General features: G+C 50.5%; 8 protein-coding genes across 8 annotated transcripts; 3 read left to right on the top strand and 5 right to left on the bottom strand.

Annotated features, from left to right (window-relative positions):
* Positions 1-37: 37 nt before the first annotated feature.
* HO133_007428 (uncharacterized protein) lies at positions 38-1,435 on the bottom strand (the record flags this gene model as incomplete). The annotated part of the gene is made up of 3 exons (XM_037298319.1): positions 38-251; positions 301-1,242; positions 1,302-1,435. 3 exons carry the CDS (start codon positions 1,433-1,435, stop codon positions 38-40), a joined length of 1,290 nt encoding a protein of 429 aa, XP_037156954.1.
* Positions 1,436-1,704: 269 nt separating this feature from the next.
* Positions 1,705-2,553, top strand: HO133_007427 (uncharacterized protein; the record flags this gene model as incomplete). The annotated part of the gene is made up of 4 exons (XM_037298318.1): positions 1,705-1,757; positions 1,813-1,838; positions 1,901-2,398; positions 2,495-2,553. The coding sequence occupies 4 exons, from the start codon at positions 1,705-1,707 to the stop codon at positions 2,551-2,553; spliced, it is 636 nt and encodes a 211-aa protein (XP_037156953.1).
* A 476-nt stretch (positions 2,554-3,029) lies between these two features.
* HO133_007426 (uncharacterized protein) lies at positions 3,030-4,127 on the bottom strand (the record flags this gene model as incomplete). Its single annotated transcript, XM_037298317.1, has 2 exons — positions 3,030-4,028; positions 4,086-4,127. 2 exons carry the CDS (start codon positions 4,125-4,127, stop codon positions 3,030-3,032), a joined length of 1,041 nt encoding a protein of 346 aa, XP_037156952.1.
* Positions 4,128-4,785: 658 nt separating this feature from the next.
* HO133_007425 (uncharacterized protein) lies at positions 4,786-6,868 on the bottom strand (the record flags this gene model as incomplete). The annotated part of the gene is made up of 2 exons (XM_037298316.1): positions 4,786-6,719; positions 6,793-6,868. 2 exons carry the CDS (start codon positions 6,866-6,868, stop codon positions 4,786-4,788), a joined length of 2,010 nt encoding a protein of 669 aa, XP_037156951.1.
* Positions 6,869-9,037: 2,169 nt separating this feature from the next.
* HO133_007424 (uncharacterized protein) lies at positions 9,038-10,154 on the bottom strand (the record flags this gene model as incomplete). The annotated part of the gene is made up of 3 exons (XM_037298315.1): positions 9,038-9,166; positions 9,324-9,604; positions 9,740-10,154. The coding sequence occupies 3 exons, from the start codon at positions 10,152-10,154 to the stop codon at positions 9,038-9,040; spliced, it is 825 nt and encodes a 274-aa protein (XP_037156950.1).
* A 446-nt stretch (positions 10,155-10,600) lies between these two features.
* Positions 10,601-11,802, top strand: HO133_007423 (uncharacterized protein; the record flags this gene model as incomplete). Its single annotated transcript, XM_037298314.1, has 5 exons — positions 10,601-10,690; positions 10,745-10,900; positions 10,963-11,025; positions 11,093-11,494; positions 11,614-11,802. 5 exons carry the CDS (start codon positions 10,601-10,603, stop codon positions 11,800-11,802), a joined length of 900 nt encoding a protein of 299 aa, XP_037156949.1.
* Positions 11,803-12,299: 497 nt separating this feature from the next.
* HO133_007422 (uncharacterized protein) lies at positions 12,300-15,160 on the bottom strand (the record flags this gene model as incomplete). Its single annotated transcript, XM_037298313.1, has 3 exons — positions 12,300-13,531; positions 13,678-14,847; positions 14,959-15,160. The coding sequence occupies 3 exons, from the start codon at positions 15,158-15,160 to the stop codon at positions 12,300-12,302; spliced, it is 2,604 nt and encodes an 867-aa protein (XP_037156948.1).
* Positions 15,161-16,745: 1,585 nt separating this feature from the next.
* HO133_007421 (uncharacterized protein) lies at positions 16,746-21,473 on the top strand (the record flags this gene model as incomplete). Its single annotated transcript, XM_037298312.1, has 3 exons — positions 16,746-16,776; positions 16,858-16,994; positions 17,046-21,473. The coding sequence occupies 3 exons, from the start codon at positions 16,746-16,748 to the stop codon at positions 21,471-21,473; spliced, it is 4,596 nt and encodes a 1,531-aa protein (XP_037156947.1).
* Positions 21,474-21,499: the final 26 nt, after the last annotated feature.

The raw sequence follows: 21,499 nt of genomic DNA, 5'->3' as shown, positions 1-21,499 counted from the left end.
CAGCACCCTTCTGTCAGCCGCCGCACCCAAGCGTCAGTTATGTAACTAGATCCCAGTCTTTGTATGACCACTTCTCAGTATACGATACACGCTTCTTCTTCGGCTGCTGGATTGGCTTTCTGGTCTCCATCTTACCGCTGACCAGAATATTTCGGAATCGATCCTTGAGTAGATTACCCTCTGGCTTGAGCAGTCGCAGGGAATCTTGCAGCTCCTCCGGTAAGATCAGCTCCAATGGAGGTTCTGGAAGCCTATCCAAATCGTCAACACTTGTTGGGTATACCACCTAACCTGACTTACGCGTCCTTTCCAAACCTCCTCCGTCTCAGTACCCGGTCATCCACGTCCTCAGGCTTCTCAAGCTCGGCCTTCACCAGAGCTCTAGCCTTCGCCTCGTTTTTCATCTGCCTTGCAATTTCCCCAATCCGTCTCTGCTGCTTCTCTCTCTCCTTCATTTGCTTCTCCCACTTCTCCCTCCTCTCCGCTTCTTTCCTCCTCTTCACTTTATTCCTCTCGGCCGGCGTCTTCCTCTCCGGCCTACGCTTTTTCAACCTCTCTGCACCTTCGTAATCGCTCTCAAACCCTTCCCACGCCGACTCATCCTCAGTCTGTATGTCAATTTCTCGCTCGGTTTCAGCCGCAGCTATGCGGTCCAGTCTCTTCTGCTCAAGCTCTGCTTCTCTGCGACGCTTCTTCTCGGCTTCAACCTCTCTCTGGCCCTCGGCTACGAGCAGGGCATCCCACTCTTGGAAAGTTGGGTTGTAACTTGTTCCAGACTTCGGCGCAGTTACCGCAGGAACATTGCGTGATCCTGCTATTAAAGAGACGGGTGCCTCCTTTAATGTAGTCGGGGCCTTAATGGGCTTCGTCTTGTCCAGGTACGAAAACTTGGGATCTTGTTCGTCCGCCTCCGATCGCTTCACGGCCCATGGATCATGATCAGGCACGCCATCGTTCTTGATGATGTCTTTGACAGTCTGGCTCCCATATGCGACCTCTCGAAGCCGCTCGTATTCTCTAGAACTAACACTATTCTTCGTTCTCTTAGTGCTGGGCTGAAGTACTCCATCGGTTACTGCAGAACGTTTTCGACCATCGATAGCCGGAGTGGCAGAACGTTCAGCAAGGATTTGATCCGCTTTGAGGGGTTTGTGGATTTTGTTGTAAGATTTTTGGATGGCTTCCGAGCCTTTGGTGTCTAGGGTAAAGAGGGAATCAGAAGGCTTTTCGGCTATAATACCACTGTAATTCTGTCAGATCTGACTCAAGACCCAGCTATATTTACAATTGATGGTACCAACCCTTTGATCACTTCCTGTCGTACATCCTCGAGACCGGCCTGTACATCGGTCACATCGACATTTTTTCTCCAAGCCTTTTTGCCTTTGCGGGACGGCTGCTTGTGCTGCTGAGGCGCTTCTTTAGACGGTCCCATAATCAGGCGTAACGTCTTAAGGATAGAATCTTGTTCTTACAGGACCAGCACAACTGTTTAATCGCATCAATGTGGAAAGCAAGTTGTAGCGGATCACTAGCGCCTTTCCGGCCCGACAAAATGTTCCGTCGAGTCCAGGAACCCATCAATGTCTTTGTTTGAACGACCAAAAGCATCATCTTCTCTTCTCTTCTCTTCTCTTGTCTTCTCTTCGCTGCCTCTCCTCCTGTCTTCTTTAATTAATTCGTTTCTTTTCGATTTTAGCCATCATGGCGTCGCAATCAACCGTGGGCTCGTACTCGAATCCCTTGAAGAAATTCAAGTGAGTCCCCTGTTGCTGCCTCATTGTATTTCGAGCAATGTTGACGATGTTGTAGGCTTGTCTTCCTGGGCGAACAAAGTGGTAAGACTTGTCCGAGTCCATTGCAGAAATGTTGTCACTAATGTATGCGCTTTCCCTGTCAGTTGGCAAAACATCCTTAATAACCCGCTTTATGTACGATTCCTTCGACAACATGTACCAAGCCACCATCGGCATAGACTTCCTTTCTAAAACAATGTACCTCGAAGACCGGACTGTACGCTTGCAATTATGGGACACCGCTGGCCAGGAAAGGTTCCGCAGTCTAATTCCCTCATACATCCGTGACAGCTCCGTCGCAGTAGTCGTCTACGATATTTCAAATCTCAAATCTTTCCACAATACGAGAAAATGGGTCGACGATGTGAGAGGCGAAAGGGGACAAGATGTCATTATTGTGCTAGTGGGAAACAAGACGGATCTGGGTGACAAGAGGGAGGTCAGCAGTCAGATGGGCGAGGAGGAGGCGAAGAGATGTGGTGCACTTTTTGTGGAGACTAGTGCGAAGGTGGGAGCAAATGTCAAGGGACTTTTCAGAAGGATTGCTCAGGCACTTCCGGGCATGGAAGGAGAGGGTGGAGCGGCGGGAGGGGAGAGTCAGAGTACGTTCTCCCAGCGCCAGAAACAGCTCAGCCCGAGAGATTTCGAATGCCCAAGCGGTAAGACAATAAGACAATGTATGGCTAACAATAGCGCAGTGATCGATGTGAATATCAACCCATCGAAACCAGAGGGCAACGACGGATGCGCTTGCTAGTGGAGGTCGGGAAGATGGTTAATTGCAAGAGAATTATGCATAGTAATAGCGGGTGATGATACCAAGGTTTATAGTATATCATTGGTCGTTGGCATTCGATGTTGCTTTGGCATGGCGTTCGGCTTGGGTGGTCCAACGCTGCATGCCGAATGGGACATGAGAAGCAAGCGTTGTTTGGACTAGCTTTTCATCCAGTCTGCAGATACTCAGCAGTCCAGTAAACAGTACAGATCACTGCACTATGTATTGTTATTATATAATGCCTGTGCTTCTCATCAGTAATTGGCGTCGTGTCGTCTCCTCCGCTGGTAAATTTCTTTCACGAAGGTGCAGCGGTTTTGGAATCGACTTCATGAGAAGAAAGATCTGGCTTGAACTTTGGAAAACGCCCTCATTGCCGCAACGCCTGAGTCCCAGAATAACATCAACCACGACAGGAAGTTTGAAAATTTCCAGGCGGCTGACGCAAGTCATCTTTACTTCCCGTCTCTCACTTCTTGGACCCTCAAATGTTGCCCCTGTCCTCCTTGTAATTGTGGCATTGGAGGCGGAGGCCCAGTTCCGCTGCGTCTTCGGCGTTCTCGCTCTACGACTCCAGGCGCATCACTAGCCCCCTGGGCTGGTTCTCTCCTCTTCATCCTACCCATTGCCACCTCGTCGTTCATCCATGCATCATCACCCTCCTCGCTCCCCAACCAGTATCCTCTTCCCACACTTATCATTACTCGCCCTAGCCTACCCCTCCAACCTTTGCCCTCGGGCAGGTGTATGGCGAATGGGTCCTCTATGAGCCCTGATAACTTGCTCCCGATACCGGTCCGCGAGGTAGACGCCACATACCTCCGTAGTACCAAGCGTGCGTAGCTCATAACGATGAGCACGAAGTAGACTCGAATCGCCCATAGCGCACAGATGGCAACGATGCTACTAATACTTTCCGGCTGCAGCACGCCATGACCTAGGCTCGGTGACGCTGCAGTAGCAGCCGGAGATCCCAAAGAGCCTGAAGTGACCGCCTCATTCTTATGACCAGGGACGCCCTGGTCCGGTCCTACAGCCACATCGACATGGCTGACGTTGAACTCGGGACTCGTAAAGCCTGCTGTATCACCAATCGTTTCGCCGCCAGCGCCAGGCGCCTTGGCTCCATTCGCATCGCTATGGTGCTGCGAAATGACGAGAAACCACGTTATGCCAAATGCGGCCGTGTAAGCAGCGTTTATGATACTATCAAGTATGTAGAATGTAGCAAGCGCAAGGCAGTGGAAGGGACTCTGTGTTCGAATATGAGGCGCTAGGAGGATTGTAATGAGAAGTGCGAAAAGCGAGTAGATGTACATGGAGAGTTGGAGAGGAGAGAGGTGAAGGCCGGTCAGAAGGGCGAGGAGGCCATAGAGGCCAGAGACTTTGTTAAGTAGGAGCGACAAAGTGGAAAGTTCGGTGCCGGTCCGAAGGGACATTAGGTAGAGGAAGGTCTGGGCTGAAGCATTAGCTGACATGTTAGAGGCGGGGAACAGGAGATATGTTCTGACTTTGGGTCGCGGTATGCGGAAAATGCGAGCAGGGAAGCCCATGTTGACGGCCTACTTTGGAGAAAAATAAAAAGAAGAGGACAGGAGGAGGAGGAGGAGGAGGAGGAAGAATAAGAAGAAGAAAAAGAAGAAGAAGAAGCAGAGAGAGAAGTTCTATGCCGGAGAAAGTGAGAGTGATTTGTGGTAGAAACGAGAGGCGGGAAAAAAAAGTACAGAAACATGTGTTCGGGTCCTTTGCTTCGGCACCTCCGGCTAAAAATCATCCATGCGAGCCATGCTGACTGACCGAGGAATTGTACGCTCGAATACTCCTCCGCTCTGTGGTGTTAATTTATTGTGACTTACAACATCGATACTGGCTACAAAAGTTTGGAGACGAGAACGTTACAAAGCGTTGTTGTAAAACGATCGTATTACTGTTCTGATTGGTCTAAGAATGTACCCCTTGTCAAACCCAATGCCGTCCAAACTACCTTACGCATCATACAAGAGGCCCAAGAATAAGGCCTGGATTGCTAATGAAGCTTCTATGGCTGAATGATAATGACCGTTCACCATGAATATCGCTAGCAGCAAAGACAACGCAAAGTATAAGCGCTCGGAGAAGTGAAGTGTTGACAGGATAGGTATTAAAGTATTCAGATCCAATAACTTTTCGATTCTCCCATGGCAACCCGGCCCATACGAACTTTCAAAACGATTACAGAAACATCACAATTGAAACAGCAGCCATAGCAAAGCTGACGATGGCAGTTGAGGCCTTGAAAGAAGACGCAGCGCCTTGGAAGGCTTTGACAGATGAGGAGGGTGACGTGCCGTTAGTCGCACTCGGAGCGTGGGTTTCACCAGCTTCGGCGGCTTCTTGCGAGGCGGAAGCTTGAGCAGCGGCAGCAGCTTGGGACTCTTGGGCAGCAACGGCGGGATTCGCAGCAGCCTGGTTTGCGCTTCCTGGGGCGTTGCTTGCAGGGGCGTTGCTTGCGGGGGCGTTGCTTGCGGGAGCGCTGTTTGCTGCGGCGGAGTTTGCGGCGGCCTGGTCGGGGCTTCCAGGGACGTTGCTTCCAGGAGAGCTGCTTCCAGGGGTGTTGCTGCTTGGAGAGCTGCTTCCGGAGACGTTGCTGCCGAAAGCGCTGTTTGCTGCAGCGGGATTTGCGGCGGCCTGGTTGGGGCTTCCAGGGGCGTTGCTTCCAGGAGAGCTGCTTCCGGGGGCGTTGCTGCTTGGAGAGCTGCTTCCGGAGACGTTGCTGCCGGAAGCGCTGTTTGCTGCAGCGGGGTTTGCGGCGGCCTGGTTGGGGCTTCCAGGGGCGCTGCTGCTGGGGCTACTGTTTCCAGGGGAATTGCTGCCAGGGAAACTGCTTCCAGATGCAGCAGCTTGGGTGGCAGCCTCCTGGGCGGCGCCAGCCTGAGAAGGAGAGACTTCGGTTGTCTCACCATTGGATGGAGACGCGGATTGAGTCTCGACAGTGACCTGGCCATTGGGAGCGGTGTGGCTGACCACTGATACACCAGCAGACTGAGTCTCGCCAGCCTGAGAAGGAGAGGCTTCCGTTGTCTCACCATTGGATGGAGACGCGGATTGAGTCTCGACAGTGACCTGGCCATTGGGAGCGGTGTGGCTGACCACTGATACACCAGCAGACTGAGTCTCGCCAGCCTGAGAAGGAAAGGCCTCGGTTGTCTCACCATTGGATGGAGACGCGGATTGAGTCTCGACAGTGACCTGGCCATTGGGAGCGGTGTGGCTGACCACTGATACGCCAGCAGACTGAGTCTCGCCAGCCTGAGAAGGAGAGGCTTCGGTTGTCTCACCATTGGATGGAGACGCGGATTGAGTCTCGACAGTGACCTGGCCATTGGGAGCGGTGTGGCTAACGACAGAAACGCCAGGAGACTGAGTCTCAACGGAGACCTCGCCATTGGATGCAGTATGACTAACGAGGGACACACCAGGAGACTGAGTCTCAACGGTGACCTCACCATTCGAGGCAGTATGGCTCACGAGAGAAACGCCAGCAGACTGAGTCTCGACAGTGACCTCACCATTGGACGCAGTATGACTAACGAGGGACACACCAGGAGACTGAGTCTCGACGGTGACCTCACCATTGGACGCAGTATGGCTCACGAGAGAAACGCCAGTAGACTGAGTCTCGACAGTGACCTCGCCGTTGGACGCAGTCGAGCTAACAACCACTTTACCGGCAGGCTGTGTCTTCATAGATACAGAGCCATTGGGAGCATTCGAGGTGACAAAACCCTCACCAGCAGAGTGAGTCTCAACGCTGACTTTGCCATTGGAAGTGGTGGTGCTGAGGACGACCGATGGAGAGGTTCCGGTACCGAAAATTCCAGTGCTGAGCGATCCATGCCTGACCACTCCAGTGCTAAATATCCCAGTGCTGAACGCTCCAGTGCTGAACGCTCCAGTGCCGGCCGCTCCAGTGCGGAAGACTCCAGTGGGGAACGCTCCAGTGCGGAAGACTCCAGTGTTGAAAGCAGAGCCAGAGGCGAAAAGGGACGGGGCTGCGAAACCGTTTGCGGTGGAGTTTGTGTAAACATGCTGATGATGGCCAAATACGAGAGGAGCACGTCCTGTTGGCACCGTCGAGTGACTTGGGGTACTGATGACCACCGTGCCTGCAGGGCAAGTAGGGCAGAGCTTAGTAAGAGTTAGGACGTGATTCGGTCCTGTCGCCGGTCCTGGAGCAACTGGGTAGCAGGTAGGGCAGAGCTTGGTGATGGTCGCAGTCGAACTTGCTGGGGGTGTGATTGTGTTTGGAGGACATGTAGAGCAGGGCTTCGTAACGGTTGCGGAATGCACTGTGACGAATCTGACTGTCGTGCAAGTAGGGCAAAGCCTGGTGATGGTCGTCGTCTCAGTTGAGCTTGGGGGAGTGAGTGTTGCCGGGGTGTTGGACTCCGTAATTGTTGAACCCGATCCACTAGGGATTGTGATTGGGGGGCAGGTAGGGCATGGCTTGTAGACCGTCTCGCTCCCTGATCCTGGGATGGTGACTGGGGGGCAGGTAGGGCATGGCTTATAAACCGTCTCTGTTGAACCTGATCCAGGGATTCTGATAGGAGGGCAGGTTGGGCAAGGCCTGTACTCTGTCTCTGTTGAACTTGATCCATGGATTGCGACAGGAGGGCAGGTGGGGCATGGCTTGTAAACTGTCTTCGTCGAGTTTGATGCAGGGATTGTGACAGGAGGGCAGGTGGGGCATGGCTTGTACACCGTCGTTGCTGAGCCTGATCCGGGGATTGTGACAGGAGGGCAGGTAGGGCAGGGCTTGTAAACAGTCGCCCTCGAGTTTGATCCGGAAACCGTAGTAATCGGGCAAGTGGAACAGGGTCTAGTGACTGTGGTCGAGGCATTGACTGCTGGCGCAACATGGCCTGAAGGCGTAACATGGCCTGAAGGCGTATACACATGTGGGTTGACTGGCGACGTATGGTTCTTGAAAGGATGTGGTACAAATGGAACGCCAGTACTGAGGTGAACGTGGCCGGTTGGTGCAACATAAGGGGCGACTGGTGAAGTGTGGTTCTTGTAAGGATGTGGTACAAATGGAACGCCAGTACTGAGGTGAACGTGGCCGGTTGGTGCAACATAGGGGGTGACTGGTGAAGTTTGATTGTTTAGGCGGGATGGCCCCGGGAGCGTGAAATGGTTGTGAGGGTTGACACCAGATTTCCTGGGCCCTGGCACTGTTGGACCTGGTGCAGGGACCGTTGTAGGAGAACAGCTAGGGCAGGGTATGTAAGTCAACGGTGTGAAAAAAGTTGGGCTCGTAGAATTCGAGACGCCTGTCCCGAACAATGCATACGCATCGGATGCTAAGGCCAGGGCCCCAAAGGCCAGCACGATACTGGGCTGCATGGCGGCTTTGGACGAGAGCAATTAACGAAAGTGTGTGCTTCGTGAAAGTAAAGAACGAACAAGATTGAAAGTTGAAAGAAGTGCAATGGGCATGGAAAGGATCTTATAGGGGAACCAGATACCAAGCAGGAAAATGCGCTACGCTGATGCTGGCGTTGAGCATACTCATGAGGAAAAATGGGGTTCGCTGCTCCAATATTAGACAAATTATGATAGAGTAAGTGTTTACGGCGCCTTGATGGAGCTGCTCCACTGGGTTTATCTTGCTCAAAATACGCCGACTTTTGGTGTTTGAATAGTTCTGGTACTGTGGCTCGTCCTTGGCTGTGAGCTTAGCGAGCCCATCATTGGATACCAAGCAACGGTCTCTGCCAGTGACCCACCAGGATGAAAAATTGGACTCTTTTTGAGCGATTAAACGGATTAGCTCCTTGATACTTGGTCGACATAGCCACAGGACTGAATTGAAGAGCACATCGTAGAGGAAGTCTAGACGAGCTTCGCATTGTGGGATGATTTGATGAAACGCTTGATCAGCCACGAGTAAGTTTTTTTCCATGGCTTTTTCAGTGGCAAAGGATAATTGTTGAGAACAGAACCGTCCGACGACAGAGCGTTTCCGAATTGTAGAACCCAACATGCTCGAAAGATCCTTCTCGAGGCGTCTTTGCCCTTGGGCTTATCGCTAATGGTGAGGGAGAATGGCAGACGTGCTTCGACAGGGCTTGGATATTTTCACGTCGCTTTAGGATCCAAGACCTCTTTGAAAATGGAAAAGTTGAAGGCTGAGAACTCAAATTCTCTGGACAGGACAGAATTGCTTGTTCAGGGACGTCCATGCTATGTGAGTGACCGTTGAAACACCCGTAGCTCTTTGTCACCTGTGGAAACCAAGGTAAGAGATAGCAGAGTTCGCTTCACTCACCTCAGATCCGCATGACTTTTCGGGCAGAACTATGGTCCAGATATAGAGATTTTTCAGTCTTTGCATGTAGACTTTATGGAATTTTGGCAGAATATGATTTAATCCCATCAAGTGCTTTTGAGAACAACTTTCCAGAAGCAACACATGCAGCTAGCCAGTTGCATTCGGTTTGTAGCGCGATTCAATCTCCTTTACCAAATCTTTGACTTCGTGTCCTGCTTTACAGTCTGTCCATTTTCCATCATCCATTATGCACCAAATCTCTTCTGCAACCCGCACCTGCACATTTCGGAGTCAGCATGGCTTCATTGAAGTAATAATCCCAGTTTGCAAGACAGGTTTGGGGTTGAAACCCGCCTACTGCTCGCGAGACATGTCTTGCGGCTTAAAAGCAAGGGTTCGACTAGAGAGGGTTTGTTCCGAGATGCGCACTCACTGTGCAGCTCTTCTTGACACCTGCCTCCTGGCTTCTTTTGATGCTGGCCTCCAGCAGGTCAAGTCCTTTGCCCTCCTCGCTGACGCAGTCGTTCAGGGCTTCGAAAGGAATGCCGTGTTCCAAGGCACAGGACTGGACAAGGTCTCGCGATGGAATGCGTTTATAGGACATGATCAGACAGGTACTGAAACCCAGCGAAATCTTGGCGTTGTTTGGGAAAAGGTTACTGGCACACAGAGAAAGCATATTGCCCAAGCATTCCGTTTGGCCATGCATGCAGTCTTTTGAATCTTTTAGTCAGCTTTGTTTCTTATAACAGGAATCTGAGTTATCAGACAAGCTTGGAGGCTACAAAGAGTCTTCTGCTTCCGAGACAGGTCCCGCGAGTCAGGACTTGATCTCCAAATGTTACTTACGGAGAGTGTCATTGTCATCGACGCTGCCAATGTATGAAAGACGAAAGTTGACCATGTCAACGACTTGCTCCATAGCGGGGACAACAAGCTCCTCAAGGCATTGTTTTGCGTCTGGACACTTAGACATAACATGTGCTTCGAGCGGCACAAGACCAGTTCGATTCGACTTAGCATGGGCAGGCTGCGTCCTAATAGTTTCAGGGGAACCCTGTGGGTTGAAGGTTGAAAGTCGAACGGGCAAGCCATATGTGATGATGAGGAAGGCGAAGATGATAGCAGTAATGTAGACAACCGGCCGGGAACGGAGCCGAGATATATCTGAGGGCGCGGTGAATGATGAATCGTGCTTTTTCTGGTACAATGGAAGAGGCGACTTTCTGCCATACCTTTTTTCCATTGCGCTCTTCTCGTCCATGCTGACGGTATGCTAATATTGGTGGTTGAAGGTCACCTGCGAGCTTCAAGCTTCAAGCTTCAATGTTCAATGAGTGTAAGTGGTCTCGGCGCCCGGCGGTAGTCTGAGCGGCTCAGCCTTTCGTTCTCTCGGCAATACTTTTGACCGACCACCGACCTGCCGACGTACAAGGCATGTTTAGTTTCGAGTACCTAGTAATTATCTGTTTCGCGCAACGAGAGGGAAAAATCTATAAACAAATGGCTCGATGCTTGGTTTAACATCTAAAAACGGACTTGCTTTTCCTCTGACGAATAAGAATTTTTGGAACAGGCTTTGCAGTAGTATAAGAGTCTTCATGTACGTCTTTTACTTTCATGCGTCTGGGACGTTCTCCAAGCTGAGCTAGAATTGCACATAGCTGTTTTCTGTCGTTCGGACTACTCACCCTCTTCCTTCTGCATAAAATGAACCAGACTCCTTCTACCAAGTACACAACTGTGCCCGGCTTCTTTCTTCAGGACGAGTCTAGCACAGACGCTAAGAGTTTCGACTACGTAACAATATATGCGTAGATTCGTCACAGAGCCAGTAGGCTGATCCATTGGTAGGCAGCATCTGATTTCGGTCTGATCAAGCGAGCATACAATACCGACAAGGAATACGATCCGGAAAAGAAGAGGACCCAGTGGGAGCGATTCTACCAACAAATCTCCGAATTGAACTCTCAAGCTAGCAGTAGTGTTCGGTATAAGGTCATCTACATGGTATGATCCAAAAACCCCTATTGGGAGTCAAAATTGAAGTTCGAATTAAATATGCTCGACAGGGGCGCCATGGTGAGGGTGTGCACAACGTAGCTGAGAATTATTATGGAACCTCGGCTTGGGATGTGCGCTTCTTCCTTCTGATCGTAGATTGACACACCAAGAGGGAAACGCTGATTAGTACGCAAATAGAGCTACTGGTCAAAGCAAGACGGAAACGATACCGTCATTTGGGCCGACGCACATCTCACGGAGAAAGGCATAGAGCAAGCCCGAATAGCCAACAAATTCTGGGCCTTGGAGATGGCAACACAACATATACCAGTGCCAGAAAGTTTTTACACGAGCCCACTTGACAGGTGCCTCGCCACCGCCAATATTACCTTCAATGGCCTCCAATTACCAGCTCAGCAGCCTTGCGTCCCAGAAGTCAAAGAACTGCTTCGCGAAGTAATTGGGATCCATACTTGTGACCGGCGCAGCAAAAAAACTTACATCCACACCAACTTCCCAGCATACACCTTTGAGCCCGGGTTCGCCGAAGACGATGAGATGTGGCGCCCGGAAGTTCGAGAAAGTAACTCACTTCATGATGTACGTATTCTCCGCACCCATACTTGAGTGATATCTGGGGAACTTCCTACTCTTGAAACATTTCAAGGCTCGATATACCCCCTCAGATAGGCAATACTGACTGTGGAATTGTAATCCAGACCCGCATGAGGAAGCTGCTTGGTGATATATTTACCCACGATGACAACACGTACATCTCGTTCACTACCCATTCGGGATCAATCGCTTCCCTTCTGAGGGTTACTGGGCATCGTGAATTTCGCGTGCCGACAGGGGCTGTAATCCCTGTATTGATAAAAGCAGAGATGACTCACGCCGAGCCATCATGAAAAAGGTTCGTTGACTCGAACCCTAGTCCATGTGACCAATGCGAGAAAAGAACTGAAAGTTCTACATACTCACTGGCAGAAAGTTGGCTTTATTGCTCGCCACCAAATCCCTTTCCATGTAGAGAAGGTAGCACTTTTCTGCGTCAACACGTGAGAGTTGTACATGGAGTAGCGACATGTTCCTCCGAAGCCTCTTATTCATATGATTCAATACACATCTACATGAGACCGATGCCGCTTTTCCAAAGTCTCCAGCTGGGTATATTTAACAATCGCACACCTCCCACGTCCATTGATCTGCCTTGGTAATCAATCCTATCGTTGCAAATCATTACAAAGCTAGCCCTGTACCATCTCCTGTCCATCTGTACAATGACAAGATTTCTCGTCTGAACAATTGCTGGTCACCGTCTGGTAATCTGCCCTTTACTTGAGCGAGAGCTGATCGCATGACCTTGCGCATATGCCGCTGCGAGGGTATCCCATTAGCCACTGATTCATGCTTGATGAAGCAATTCAAGGTCAATGGCAGTACTCACTTGATACTCAGTATTGAGCGTAACGATACAGGCCTCATGCGCCTTCACAATGTTCTCGCATGCCCTCACGACGTTTGGATCTGCCTGCCCAGCCAATTTATCTGCCATCAGCAACAGGAGGAATCCACCTTGCAACAAAGAAATGCCAAAGAACCAAGGCATAAAGCTTAGATCTGGGTCATACTCTAGGACATTGCTAATAGCATTGGCGGCCGCAACAGCGTGCATGATGGCGCTAGAGAAGGATGGTGTGGAGATCCACAGGTCCTTGTCATCCAGAAGGTTGATGGGGTCCCACTTGCCAGTGATGAGAATATGAAGAACGTGCATTATATGACTTCCGTACGCGACGACTATTCTTGTTTGAATTATGGCGTCGGTGATTCGAGAGTTGCCAGGATGGACGGAATTGATGGGGGCGCACGTGTCAGCGCCGGCACGGTCAAGGATGTTCGACTCATCGATATGGCGGGCCTCAAACTCTTTGAGACTGTGGCCATATGCCTCGAGTTGCGAGGTTATCTCAGCAGCTCGGTCGTCCCACTCGCCGACGTGGCGAGAGCTTTGTCCAAACCTTGGATGGTTGCGGGCTTGGTTGAGCTCCACGATGTAGCCGAGTATTGCCATCAAAGGGGTGAAGTAACCAAAGATGCTGTGTCCAGTGCAGAGAAAGTTTGGGCCCCGTGTCCTGTAAGGCTGCGAGCTTGGAGAGAGAGTCGGATCACTACTGTAGAAGTTGCCAGCTTGAAAATCACCGTCGTTCAATGGCTGCAGGAGACCCTCACACTCGACGTCTAGCAAGAATAATGGTCTGTTGTAGCAGAGTGCTAGGTGTCTATCCACAGTGTAGAGGAGCCACCATACGCGACGGCGTTCTTCTCTCCCTTCTTCATTCGGGACGCCAGGTAAACTAGCTGCAAGGCTTTCTTTCATGCTCGCTCTCACCGTTGCCTGCTCGGGAGAAGTGCCATCCGCAATGCCATCCGCACTCAGGTCATCGCCGCGAGGGTTATCGCTTTCTACTGCACCTGGTAGTTCTCGCCCAAGCTTCAGTTCACGAGCTAATGTCCAGGCGGCATTCCACCACCGCATACTGGCAGCCTTGTACTCGGAGGCTGATACGATGACTGCGAGATGGATATATGTAGCAACATTGTCGAGTAGTCCTATAGCTCCGCCATCTGCTGTGACTTCAAGATTTCGGAGTCAGCATTCCTCCTCTAAGTAAAGATTCGAGGGGGGGAAATGTCAAAAGAGTACAATTACTCCCAGAACATTGTCTTATGACTCAACGCGGTTCGCACTGGGGGCATAACAATCCGAAAAGTAGACTTACGTTGATCTCCGCCTGTCATTGCAACGCCGAGGCCACCTAAAGCGACGCCGTTGATTACGGAACTCATACCATTGGTGGCTGCAACATCGCCAGCGGGTGGACCGTGTATGAGTGGCTTTAGGAGTGCTATCGTTATGTCCAGCAATTTCTGGCAAACTCGACCTCGTGCAGACGGTGGAGACGTCAAAAAAGGAGAATCGCTAGTCTGCGCTGCAAGCCAAAGCATACTTGAAAGAAGCGCTGGACTGCATACGCGTGGCCTATTTCCATCAAGGAACGATTGCTTTCGGAAAACATAACCAAGAATGTAAGGTGAAACAGGATGCGTGTGAGTAGTCGAAGAACTCGTAAAATAAAGCTCAAGCAGATCGCAGGCAAGCGAAACGGGTATTATGGACTCTATGTATGGCAACAGGGGTTTCAGGACAGGGAATCTCAACGTGTGTATGGAATTTAGACGACGATGATGGTTTTGATAGTTCGAAGGAGAGGGCAGGTTCAGCCAGCCTGGCGACCCAACAATGGGAGATGTGCCGAAAAATCCGGCGAGCGGACTTTCGCCCGTAGCACCGAATCGAAATCCTGGACTCGGGGCTTGCAAACTAGGTGGGCTTATTGGTGGATATGCGTTCTCGCCAAAGCCCTGGAAGCTCTGTTGGGATGGCATTTGAGGCTGCATTTGGCTCATGGACAGTCCGTTCGACTGAGGGCCAGTCAAAGGAGTGACTCCACGGATACCAGGGCGGTCATAGTCATGACCAAGGCTGAAACCATTTAACGACATTGCTGTCGGACTAGCCCCTGTTCCCTGGCGTATAGAAGACTGAGGATATGATAGGTTTCCAGAACCCTGCTCTTGATTCTGTGCCAGGCCATCATTCCTGGTCAATTGGTAGGGCCCATCAACAATGGCTGACCTTTCAGGTCTGACTGCAGACATGCTGCCTGATTGAGACCCTGAAAACCGAGGCCCACCATCAGCAGGAGGTGCTTGGCTCCCGGCAGACTGAAACTCGTGGCCATTCTGCGTTTGGGTGGGAGAGGGACCTTCCGATGAATATTCACGGGGCGAATGGGCATTAGCTGCCGGGTCTTGCTGAGCCGCGTCCTTTCGTGACGTTTTCCCACGCTTTTTTCTCTCGCGCATGTATTCACAGCTCAGACCGAACTCTGAACAGTGTGCGCATGGTTCTTGTCCGTCACATCTTGTTCGTAATTGATTACACTGATCGCAGGCTCTACTGATCCTTCGTCTTACCGGTGCTGTGTTCGTACTCTTACTGTCCCCAACCGCGCCTAGATCTAAGCTTCTCCTATGCTGATGCCGGACTTCCGTGTTGTTCTGGCTGTAAGGATGGTGCCTTAGGTTTATGGGGCTTTTCATGGGTGACACCTCTTTCGAGTCGGAGAATGCATCAAAGTGCTGCATGGCGAACTGCTGCACGGGAGCATGGGACGCAACCTCTCGCGTTGGCGGAGCCATGTTGGCCTGAGCATGCACTTGGCTAAGCATTGGCAAGAAGTCTTAGTGAGTCGGTAGCAGGCGAGACTAATTCATTGATTGCTACGAGCTTCCCATATAGATCAGGATCAAGGAGGCCTCCCCATTGGAAAATGCAGGAATCTCTGCTCGTCAGATACCAATAGAGGGTGTCTTCAGGCTGTGGAGTATCGGCAGGTAACGAAAACACCAGGAAGCAGTCGCGGTAGCTATCTGGAAGAATTGACCGTCTGATGGAGTAAATTGAAAGAAGAGAAATTTGACTGGGATGTAAGAGGCTGACACATAGACGATCTAACGAGACAAAGACGGAACACTTCTCACTTGGCCAAGTGAGGTGTCAGGTCAAGAGCTGCTTATTCTGATCAGCATCTGAAATGGAAGGATATGGGCAAGCGGAAGGTCGTGTGCTGTTGCTGTTGCTGTTGTTCCTGAACATCAGGATGACGATGTTGGTGGTGTGGGGAGGAAGTGCGCTGCATTATCGTGGGGTATTCTAGCACTGCACTACCGTACAATGATAAAGTACTCGTTGGGGGTCCACAGACGCGGGGGTTGTGTAATGTCAACTGCCGAGCATGCCACCCCAGGGGCAAACCCATTAAGGTACCCATGCAGGTCCCTAAACATATGCATCCTTCGAAAGGCTTTTTGTAACGTGTTCGTCTTCTCAGCCAAATGTCAAGATCGCCCTGCACTGAAATGACTCTGTGTGTTTGGTCGACGACGGAAAGTTTTCCAATTGACCGATTGACCAATTGACCAATTGACCACTTTGCACGTTTGACCACTTTGCACGTGTGACGAAATAATATTCCGATGCCCGGAATAATCTAGATCCTTTCCACGTGGAGAAATCTCATGGTAGTCAAATTTTGGGACGACTTTCACTGACATTGTAGGCAAGGGAAGGGCATCAAGCAACTGGAAACTTTGCCCAGATGTGCTCTTTGTTACTGTTAGTTAACGTGGATGTTGATTCGGAAAGTGATGTCGAGAGATTGTAAATTGCTATTGTAAAGGCAGTGTTCGGTGGTTTAAAGTCTCTTGTCTGTACCGTCAACCGCTGTTCCTCACATTTATGTTTGGCAACCTGCTCGAGTCTCGGTTTTTATTGCGTCTCTATCAGTCAGATATGGGACCGCTGGCTTCAGTCCATAGATCCATGCTCTCACGCGCACTTTAAGAGACCCAGCCGATGGGTGTTTCCACCAAGCCAAGATTTGGACGTTCACACTCGTCTACGTTACTCGTACATGCTGCTTATGTCTCATATCATTTCTGATTTCGATACTGTAGAACGATGAAAAGGTGGTAAAACAGAAATGCATCAAGGCTCGCCAAGACTAGTGAATTGCGTGCTCTGACCCCTCCAGCCCTTTCCACTTGGACCCACGAAAGTGGCGTCGGCTGTTCGACAAAGCCCTCGGAAACAGTGATTAAATATTCTGCATTAGTAACGTTTATTAATTGACCATGTTCGCAATTTTGGATTTGACATCGCGATTTTTTGCTCTTTGACTTCTTCCAATCTCTCTTTCATTCACAAAGGCCATTGCTGTCCATCATGGCTTCAACAGCCTCCGTTGGTGAAGCAGGTACGTATTCCCTGGCCCCGCCTTGTCCGTATCTTTATGCTCTCAATGTGCTCCAACGCTGATCTATTCATGTGATGACAGTGGCAAGGATAGCATATGCTTCCAGCGATGTTGTACTCTCTGTACAGCCTGCTCTTGGCGCCGACTCCGAATTTTCGAGACAACTGCATTCACTCGCTTCAAAGCGAATGCCAGGTATCATAGCCAAAGAACCTGAGGTAAACTGCTTCTTGAGGTTGGCGAAAGACAACTTGCTCACACATGTCTAGGTGCATGCAATACGACATAATGTGGACCCTCTCCTGTCCGCTTTCCAGCCCCTCCGGTCAGGAAAGCTCGTCTCAGTCACGACATCTTCATCGATACTGCTATCCTCGATCCCTCATCTATATAAGCTCGCCCAATATCCCATAGTCATACATGTGGCCCTCCATTCATTTGGATACCCAGACTATTCCGAGATCACGTCAATACGGCAATGTGGCTTTACCTTTTTGCAGTCAGAGACACTGCGCGAGGGCCAGGATATAGCATTGTCAGCACATGCCTTGGCTGCCAAGTCTGGGAAGGGTGTCATTCATTTCTTTGATCCTGCGAATTCGAAGAATGACTACCCTGTGCCTGTGGAAGATCCGGAGTTGATCAAGAAGGTTTTGGACACCGATGCCGCAGCGGAATATAGATCAATATCAACACCAGGGTCGTCTCTCTACGTTGATGAAGGCAGGCGGCCGACCATCACTGCGAATAAAAACTCAAATGCGTCACCCGAGGGCCCCACGATCTCACCGCTGTTGGCAAGAGAAGCAATCATCGAAGGAGAGGCCAAGGTTACAAGTCGTGCGGGGTCGTCGATTGGCTCGTCCGCCCGCGAAAGCAGCGCAGATAGCCGGCCTACAATGTCTTCTGCGACATCAATAAACTCTACAGCGACCCGGCCCGTCACTTCGGAAGATATAAGCACCTTCTTGTCTGGAATCTGGTCGCAAATCAGCACAGCGACCGGCCGCACTTACCGAGCTTTCGAATACTCGGGACCAGATGACGCGGAGTCAGCACTCTTCGTCTTCGGTTCCACTGGCTTATTTATCGACGAAATTCTAGAAGCCAAGCCGTCGGATGAGTTCGCCAAGTGCGGCATCATTACAGCCCGTCTTTACAGACCCTGGATCAGTAGCGATCTGCTCGAAGCTGTTCCTACATCAGTGAAAAGAATAGCTGTTCTAGAACAAATACGAAAAAAGACAGTGAAGTGGGGACCTGTATTACTGGACCTTTTGACCAGCCTCCGCACCGGGCCATTAACAGCCGGTCCACCGTTGATAGTGGGCCATCGATTAGGCTACATAGAGCCTGCAACTGCTCGTCAAGCTTTGCGCGGAATTTTTCAGAACCTCAGATCGACATCTCCCATCCAAAATCTCGAGGTTGGTAATCATCAACAGCCTTGGGTCTCACTGAACGAATACAGCTTGGAACAACCCAAAATTGAAAGTGCATACATGAAAATGCTCGACCAGTTGTTTGGTGAGCGGCTTCATTTAGCAAATCGCCTCGACGCCACGGATGCTGGCATATCTCCTTCTATTGCAGCGAATCCGGAGTTCGGGTTTGGCTCTCTTCTCGCCCGCATGGATCATCGAATGAGGTTTATCGGAGACGTCCAAGAAGCTGCAGCAAGTCGAGACTTTGTTACTGATATACCTCAAAGCTGGCTTTCGAAATGGGCATTAAGCGCAGAAGATCCTAAAAAGGCCAACGCCTTGGCGCAAGAAGTGATCGCACGATTGAGTACGGATGGCTCAAAGCTGGCATCTCAGCTTCTGTCCTCGAAGTCTTTGTTCTTCAAGGAGTCTCAATGGCTCATTGGATCGGATGCTTGGTCCTACGATCTAGGCAATTCCGGAGTGCATCACGTCATTGCATCTGGTGCAAACGTGAACATGCTGATCATTGACTCCCAGCCCTGGTCGGAGAGAGTTGCTGCTGATGCGACCAGAAGGAAGAAGGATATCGGTTTGTATGCAATGAATTTCGGGAACGCTTACGTTGCCTCTGTAGCTGTCTACAGTTCGTATACCCAAGTGCTAGAAGCTATGATCGAAGCAGACCAGTATGATGGACCTTCTGTCGTCGTTGCATATCTCCCCTACAATAAGGAAAATGACTCGCCATTGACTGTCTTGCAAGAGACTAAGAAAGCTGTCGATCTGGGTTACTGGCCGTTGTACCGATGGAATCCCAACAATGAGGAGAAGGGCGAAGCGAACTTCTCGCTTGATTCTGAGCGGATCAAGCAAGAGCTTGAGGAGTTTCTGAAAAGGGAAAATCACTTGACACAGTTGATGAACAGACATCCAGAATTCGCTGCTAATCTATCTGAGTCGTATGGCACTGAAGTGCGTACACTGCAAAAGCGACGCGCGAAGGACGCATACGACAAGATGCTTGAGAGTCTTTATGGGGCTCCTGTGACCATCATTTATGCCTCAGACAATGGTAATGCCGAAAGCTTGGCTAAGCGACTCGGTAACAGGGGAAAGACGAGAGGTCTCAAGACCATTGTTATGGCCATGGACGACTATCCTCTGGATGATCTACCCGGAGAAGAAAACGTGGTGATGATAACAAGTACCGCTGGCCAGGGAGAATTTCCGCAGAATGGGCGCGCTTTCTGGGATGCGGTCAAAGAAAACGCTGAATTGGACCTATCCCAAATCAACTATACCGTGTTCGCGCTTGGTGATAGTCACTACTGGCCTAGGAAGGAGGACAGGATTTATTACAACAAGCCAGGCAAGGATTTGGATGCAAGAGTATCTTTCCTGGGTGGCAGACGTCTTATTGATATTGGACTTGGAGATGATCAGGATCCCGACAGCTACCAGACCGGTTACAGTGAGTGGGAGCCAAAGCTATGGCAGGCACTCAATGTCGACAAGGTCGAAGGCCTACCCGAGGAGCCTCCACCAATCACGAACGAAGATATCAAGATCCAATCAAATTTCCTGCGTGGTACAATTGCCGAAGGTCTCGAGGATCATAGCACTGGGGCTATCGCGGCTTCAGACCAACAGCTTACAAAGTTCCATGGGACTTATATGCAAGATGACCGCGATCTTCGTGACGAGCGAAAAGCACAGGGTCTGGAACCCGCCTATGCTTTCATGATCCGGTGTAGATTGAATGGTGGCGTTGCTACTCCATCGCAGTGGCTGCAAATGGACGCCATTAGCAGTTCGTACGGTAATGAGACCATGAAGATGACCACCAGGCAAACATTTCAATTTCATGGCGTGATTAAGAGCAAGCTCAAGTCAGCTATGCGAGGTATCAACAAAGCGCTAATGACGACAATAGCCGCCTGCGGTGATGTGAACCGCAATGTCATGTGCAGCTCTCTACCAACCCAGTCTGCATATCACCGAGATGTCCATCAAACAGCAGCTAGGATCAGCGACCACTTATTACCTGCCACAACCGCCTACCATGAGATTTGGCTGAAAGATGATAACGATAAGCAGACAAAGGTTGCCGGCGATGCAATTGTTGACCGCGAGCCTCTTTACGGCCCAACTTACCTTCCTCGAAAATTTAAGATCACCATCGCAATTCCACCTCACAATGATACTGATGTATTCGCTCACGACGTCGGTCTTATTGCCATCAAAGGCAGTAATGGGCGTTTGGAAGGTTTCAACGTTCTTGCGGGTGGTGGTATGGGTGTGACGCACAACAATAAGAAGACCTACCCTCGTACAGGCAGTATGATGGGCTATGCTTCTGCCGAAAAGATCCAATTCGTTTGCGAGAAAATCATGCTCGTCCAACGCGACAACGGTGACCGTACGAATAGGAAGCATGCAAGGCTAAAGTACACTATCGACGACATGGGTGTTGACGTATTCCGCTCCAAGGTCGAAGATCTTCTCGGATATCAGTTCGAGGAGCCCAGACCTTTCGAATTCGAGTCCAACATCGATACGTTCGGCTGGCAGAAGGACGAGTTCGGGATGAATCATTTCACTTTTTTCATCGAGAACGGACGCATCGAAGATACGGCGGATTACCCCATGAAGACAGGCTTGCGCGAGATTGCCAAAGTGCACAAAGGCGAGTTCCGCCTGACAGGCAATCAGCATCTTTGCCTTTCCGGCGTGCACGACGATGATCTGGACAGTATCAGGGGGATGATGAAGCAATACAACCTCGACAATGTGCAATTCTCCGGCTTGCGATTAAGCTCGTCAGCTTGTGTGGCGTTCCCAACATGCGGTCTCGCGATGGCGGAGTCGGAACGTTACTTGCCGCAACTGATTACCAAACTTGAAGATTGTTTGGAAGAGAACGGGCTGAAGCAGGACAGTATCGTGATGCGCATGACTGGATGCCCCAACGGCTGTGCAAGGCCATGGCTAGCTGAGGTGGCTTTTGTTGGCAAGGCCTATGGAGCTTATAACATGTACCTTGGCGGCGGCTACCACGGCCAACGGCTGAACAAGCTATATCGTAGCTCGATACAAGAAGAAGAGATATTGGAAATTATGAAGCCAATGCTCAAGCGATACGCAATGGAGAGAAAACAAGAGGAACACTTTGGGGATTGGGTCATCAGAGCGGGTTACATCAAGCCTACGACGGAAGGAAAAACATTTCATGACGACGTTGCTGAAGCAGAGAGCGATGATGAGGCCTGAGCTGAGTGAATGCATTTGGATAAAAG

Source organism: Letharia lupina (assembly GCF_014066315.1).
Source record: "Letharia lupina isolate WasteWater1 chromosome Unknown contig_3, whole genome shotgun sequence".
In the NCBI taxonomy this organism is placed as follows: domain Eukaryota; kingdom Fungi; phylum Ascomycota; class Lecanoromycetes; order Lecanorales; family Parmeliaceae; genus Letharia; species Letharia lupina.
Note: the sequence above shows the minus strand (reverse complement) of the source record. Positions and strands in the feature narration are given on the sequence as shown.